Source organism: Pteropus alecto, unplaced genomic scaffold, assembly GCF_000325575.1.
Source record: "Pteropus alecto unplaced genomic scaffold, ASM32557v1 scaffold8, whole genome shotgun sequence".
In the NCBI taxonomy this organism is placed as follows: domain Eukaryota; kingdom Metazoa; phylum Chordata; class Mammalia; order Chiroptera; family Pteropodidae; genus Pteropus; species Pteropus alecto.
The window spans coordinates 1,906,560-1,912,969 of NW_006494609.1; the positions used below are offsets into that span (position 1 = coordinate 1,906,560).

Sequence of the window (6,410 nt, forward strand, 5' to 3'; positions counted from 1 at the left end):
GAGAAGAGAAGAGAAGAGAAGGAAGAAAGGGAGGGAGGGAGGGAGGAAGGCAGGCAGGCCTAGCTCAATCCTAATTTTGTATGATATCATTTACTGACTTCTCGTTCAGTGCAGGGTGGAGCAGTGACATTTTTGAATAGTGAAATAGCGAAGAGTGACAAACTTTTTTATATTTGTAATCTTTCTTTCTTAGGGGGAGTAAAACTTGGACTAGGAGATTTCATTTTCTACAGTGTTCTGGTTGGTAAAGCTTCCGCAACAGCCAGTGGAGACTGGAACACAACCATAGCCTGTTTTGTAGCCATATTAATTGTAAGTATACACAAATAAAAATGTATCAGAACTCCTCATCTCAAACTCTGTTTATGCTGTCCCTTTAAGGTAGTTCCATTTTAACCCCAGCTGGGCTGAGTGTTCCAATCACCTGTGGAGCTTTTTAAAAACAAATTAATTGGACCTCACCTGAATAGTTCTCCACCTGGCCACACATTAAAATCTCCCGGGAGCTTTTAAAACTGCATCCTTATCCTGAGATACTCTTATTTAATTTGTTTCAATTCTGTATCTTATTTTTAAAGTTCCCCCAGGAAATTCTGATAAGTACTTCTGGTTAGGAACCACTGCTTCAAGCAGCATAGATATGTAGGTTCGCTATGTCTAAGAAGGGTAGGTAGATCCTCACTCAGTCCCTGAGTTTGGTGATGGTTGTACATTTAATGCCACAACCTGCAGTGCACAGTGTTTCTTCGGGCAGTACGAGGTGAAAATAGTTAACACAAGGCATGATCTCACCTAGATCTTATAGTGCCACAATGTGAACCCTGAGGTTTTCAAAACTATGACTTAAGTAAATAACTCATATTTCTTATTGGTTTTTTACTAAAGATGTGATATGACATCTTTGATACATCATGTGAGTGAAGTTAAATGAGAGCCTTTACATTGCATTTATTTTGTGATTACATTTGTGATTTATCATGATAATATAACCAGTTAGACTTTTCATGTGTTTTGTTTCTCTTTTGAGGTTAGTTTTCTGGATGTGTTGTATCTTTTTAAGAAGAAAATTACTTACTCTGGATAAACCTGAAAGATGCTTAACATTGTCTCCAGAATATATAATTAGTGTCTGAGTAACTAGAGTAAAATATGGACTATATTATATGGCTGCTCTGTGTTCCCAAGAGAGCAGGAGTATACTTTTCATGAACTTTTATCAGTGTATTCTGTGAACATCTTTGCCCCCACACAACATAAAAAATGCTCTTCACCTCTAGGATTTGAGCCTGCCAAACCAAACTCAGAGTGGCCAACTCAATATTTTAGGTAGAAATTTTGGTGTTACTTAATTTTTTTCAAAAATAGTTTAACGGAGGCTCCCGACAGACACTGCTGCATTGCTCCTGAACCTTTACCCCAGAGGCTGAGAAACAAGGGTACAAGTAAGAAGGCTGACCAGTACCTTGTAACACCGACTTTATTTTTAGATCTGAACATGTCTTGGGAAAGTTTTACCAAAAAAAAATCAGCAGAAACAAGTTATGAAAATTAAAAAAAAATAGTTTTACTTATTCTCAGATTCTATTCCTTACCTAGAATTAGAGGATAAAGAATCAAGAATGTGAGCATAATGAACTCGGTGTTGGCAAAGAAAAAAGTTGTTTCCAGGTTTAGTGGAAACATTTGTTCTAAAATTTAACCTCAAAGGATAGTATTCAATTAACTAAATTAAAACCAAGACTTGTGATTGAATTGTTTTGTACAAATACTTTCATAGTCACGTCTGAGTTTGTGTCTTTTCTTCTCTCCCCCGCAGGGTTTGTGCCTTACATTATTACTTCTCGCCATTTTCAAGAAAGCATTGCCAGCTCTTCCAATCTCTATCACGTTTGGGCTTGTTTTCTATTTTGCCACAGATTATCTTGTGCAGCCCTTTATGGACCAATTAGCATTCCATCAATTTTATATCTAGCATATTTGCAATTAGAATCCCATGGATTTTTCTCCTTTGACTATAATAACATCTGGGAAGGACAAAGGTGATTTTCCTGTGTCCACATCTAACAAAGTCAAGATTCCTGGCTGGACTTTTCATGGCTTCCTTCCAAGTCTTCCTGACCACCTGCACTATTGGGCATTGGAAGGAAGTGTCTACAGAAAATGGTTTTGAACATACATCATCGTGGTGGACTGAATCCCTCGGTACAAAAACTATCAGATTTGAGTGACAAGGACAAGGAAAAGTGATGGATCACAAGCAGTTTGACCCGTGGTCACGGGTGGATTTTACCAACACTGCAGACTCTCAGGACTGCCATTACCAAGGGGTTAGATAAAGTGGTTGAAACCAAACAGGACTCGACATCTTAAACAACATGTTGAAAATCAACGTAATAAGTCTGTGTTAAATTCTAAATCTTTTCGGGAGGTACTTGTAAGGGCGCCAGCAACAAAGCGGAAAGGTGGAAAGAGGCTCAGACTTTCACTTTTAGACTATTTTGCTGCAGACTTATCATTTTTAAGTAAGACCTTTTTTCACCTTGAGTCAGTTCACATGTATAAGTTAATTTTGACATTTTCGTTCTCAAGCACTGAGGCTCATTCCCATCTGTGGTCGCTGTTCCTCCCCAAGGCCAGTCTGAGTTCATTTGAGGTTGCTTTGTCTTAAAAGTCTTAACCTCAGGTTCCAAATTCAGTAATTTCTGGAAATAATGGAACTATAGCTCAATGATTCCTTATTACCCTTAGGTAAATTCTGGATTTACCACCAAATTCCTAAATTTTAAACACACTGTGGGTTCACTTACCCCAATGCCTCCTTTGTTCCCCATCTCTCCCTTCACTCCCCCATAAGCAATGCCCTTATATGGCAAATAAGACAGCTCTGTTGTGGTAGCAGATGGTCCAGTTATTCTAGGATTTTACTCTGTGTGGTGCAAAGAACGTGTTATGAATCAGTGCTGTCAGCCTGACTGTCATTAATTTCTTCAATAGCAAATCCAATGTGTGCCCAGAGACAGTAGCATTAAAGAAGAGTAAAATGGCTGGTGAAGCACTTTCTGTCCTAGTTTTTCTTTTTTTACTACAACCCATTGTCTCTGACCATAGGTCAGAAATTGAACCAGTAGCCAAAAGCTGGTAGTTTATAAAGTGTATGAATCACTTGTATCAGTACAAAGCAAGAGTTTGGAGAAAGCTATTGAGCTGTGGGAGGGTCCAGGGTTCGGGGAGAACTGGCTGGCAAGAGAACGGGCCTCCAACAGCCGGTGGGACAAGACGAGCTGAAGTCCTGCAGGGGGGTGTTAAGGGGGATATCCAAGTTATTCCTCAGGAAGCTCTTAATGATGGTTTGTGGTTTCCCTTCAGCATCACCTTTCATGTCAGTGAACCTTCGAAGATGTGAATTGGGCAGTGGAGCTCAGGCCCTGGGCAGTTGAGTTGGACAGTGCTCTGAATCAGAGCCATCAGCCCGTGGGCACATAATACCTCTAAATGAAGTTTTGCCAGGGCACACTGTTCTTTGCCACAGAACCCTTAGCCATGCTGCTTGTAAGAGTTTGTGAGGGACTTAGTTTCCCCCTGTGGCTGAAGAAAGACCAGCTTTTCCTCCTCCTGCTTTCTCTCAGCCTGTCATATGATCTGGTTTGGGGTTGGAGTTTAGAATATTTGTTTTCTGTCATGGAATATTTCTTAGAAACTAACTTTAGGAGTAGCGCACTGGTCCTAACCTGAGTGGACGTGAAAACTGGCTCGTATCAGATAGCCGAGAACTAGGAACATAAGAGCTGTGCAGAGAAGGAGTGGGCCTTAGGGTAGTGGATTCTCCCATCTCTGTTTTTTTCCTTCAGCCTCTTTTTCCAAGATTCTCTTTTTCTCCTCAGCATGTGGCAGTGTGTTATCTTCTAGAAAGACATATGATTCATTAGCTACAGCAAAGCCACCTGAACACCAATATGTGATTTGAAGCAGTCTTGAGGGAGCCCTGATCTAGAGTAGTTTACTTGTGTGAGGGTCCCAGATATGCTGTACCTTTCATGAAAGGCTCATCACAGAAAGGGTGTGTATGTGTGTGTGTTTAAATCCACCCTATGTATTATTGTCCCATGTAGAAAGATTGCGACAGATCTGTCACTTTACAAGATGGAGCCACATGTGAGCATAGACACATTTTTTTAAATCACCAGTCTGAGGTAGAACTTTTTCTTCAAATCTTTTAGGAATTCATTCAGTTGTTTCTGAAGTATCAAAATGCTAGTCTTCCACCATGAAAAATCGATTGTCACCAGAGTAATTCGTAGCAGTTTCACTGAGAATGTGCCCTCACGTGGACAGCGGGGTGGCTGTGGAGCCGGGAAACATAAATGATAAAGCATGACCAGCCAAGCCAATCTGCTCAATAAAAAGAAGGAAAAACAGTAGGAAAAATGACCGCTGATATCTGGATCGGACTGGCCTGCAAAATAAAGTGTTTATATACAGAATGTTGCTACAAACTAGCCTATGGAAGTACCAACTATATTTGGAAGATTTGTATTTTTTCCAAAGAGGAAGTGCTCACTTCCCTGGTTTTGATTCTCACTAGGTTAGTGTGTGGTCTTGGGATCACAGCTCTCACTATAAAAGAGTAAATTTCTCGATCAGAAAAAAAAATAGCTTTCTAAACAATCTGAAAGGAAACATTCATTTCAGGAATGTGAGGAAATTATTGATTTCACTACAGAAGCAACAACTAAAGAGGTGATATTTTTACTTTTATACTCCTGATCCCCCTTTTTTTTAAGTTTCCCTTGGTTTTTAAAAAACTCTCCTTCTATAACAGATGTTTGAAAAAAATAATATGTTGAGTACTTGTCCTTTATTTGGCCTCTTCTCTTATATGATGTCTGATCATAATTTGTAGAATGCGAAACAGAAGTTAAGCTGCCCCATAACATCCTCCAGGGTCAGACATCTCGAGGAAGCCTTTGATCCTGACCCCCAGTGCTCAGCCTTGCAGGATTCCCCAGTCACAATCTAGGCCTGGAAGAAAAAGTTCAAAAACCACTGTGAAAAGATTTGTTCAATGTCCTCATTGGTGCTGGAGTCTAAAGATGCAAAGATAAATAAGATCTGTCCTCAGAATGCAGCTGCAGCCTCCTGTTCTCCAGTATATGCCATCTCTAATTCCTCTAAAATACCGGGTACGTGTCAATAACCCCTTTCAGTTAGCATTATTGAGGACTTATAAAATTGATGTTACAAAAGTGACTTGATTCTTCCTAAAACACATCCTTTTAGTAAAGTACTCCTTTTTCTGTAAATTTGCTTTGGGTATTCTATAAAGAACGATTGGCCTTTCGTTCTCCTTACCTCCAAGGGTATACTGAATGCTGAGTTTGGGAAGAGACTTGAAAAGTGGACGTTTGGTTTTGCCTTGGGATGAAGGGATATCACCATCATAAGTGTGAGCCCAGAAGCAATCCTTATGATCTCGCCTCTTTTTAAATTCCCAAAACATAAGAGATTCAAAACAGTTGTTTCAGATCTTCACAACCCTTGTCGAAATTGCTGTATACCAACAAGGCTGTACTCATGTTCATGTCCCAAATCATCTGGATGGCATCATCTGAACAGTGCTCCCCTCTAGTAGGAAACACCTCAGATTTGTGTATTAAAAATCAGCCTGGAGCTGCAATGAACCCAGGTCCTTCTTGAATGTCGAAGCTGTTTCCCACGGCCGCAGGCAGCTGCAAAATTGTCCTGAGGAAGTAGTTGGGTCCTCCTGGGCCCCAGAATATGGTGTTAGCACTTCAGTCTGGTCTGTGCAGTGGGAAAGGTTTCTCAGAAAGCAATTTTCCTTTTAAAATAAATATTTGTTGTAACAGGGCAGCTTCAACTCTACCGGAGTAGCAAGTTCAGGATTGTCTTGTTTCCTGTGTGATTGGTAGGGCTGGGATGTGAGTTCAGTGAGATCATTTACTCTCACATGTTTATTGTCTGGCTTTTGCTTTTTACAGACACTGCTTTGTACATGATTCAAACCGACTGTGAATACATCTTTTTAAAATACCTTTCAAATTCTTGGTAGGATATTATTTTGATAGATGATTACAGATTTTCTTGTGTTTGTCAAGTGAATAAAGCCGGCATGAATCCAGCTGTGCTAGTTTTCTTACATGAAAGTAGTATGAAGTATAACTGAGAAGTGTTCGGCAGTGAGCAGGAAACAGTTTTGGAACACAAATGCATTGTTTGTATCCTTCACTCAGAATAAAGTGGTATGGATAATCAATCGTAGGCCACATCTCTGAAATCTATGAGTAGTTTCAAAACAAGTATCCTTAATATTTAGTTTCTGGAAAAAAAAAATGTTTTCTAGGAAATATTTAACTCAATGTAAAAACTGTCAAAACAAGAACTTACAGGACGTC

At 39.8% G+C, this 6,410-nt stretch overlaps 1 protein-coding gene across 2 annotated transcripts in view; it reads left to right on the top strand.

Moving 5' to 3' along the window:
- Nucleotides 1-6,136, top strand: part of PSEN1 (presenilin 1) — a 59,526-nt gene extending 53,390 nt beyond the window's left edge. For both annotated transcript variants that reach the window (XM_006925423.3, XM_025042040.1), the window contains 2 exons: nucleotides 194-312; nucleotides 1,817-6,136. In XM_006925423.3, coding sequence (XP_006925485.1) covers nucleotides 194-312; nucleotides 1,817-1,972 — 275 coding nt within the window. In that variant the 3' untranslated portion in view covers nucleotides 1,973-6,136. The remainder of the gene's footprint in view (nucleotides 1-193; nucleotides 313-1,816) is intronic.
- Nucleotides 6,137-6,410: the final 274 nt, after the last annotated feature.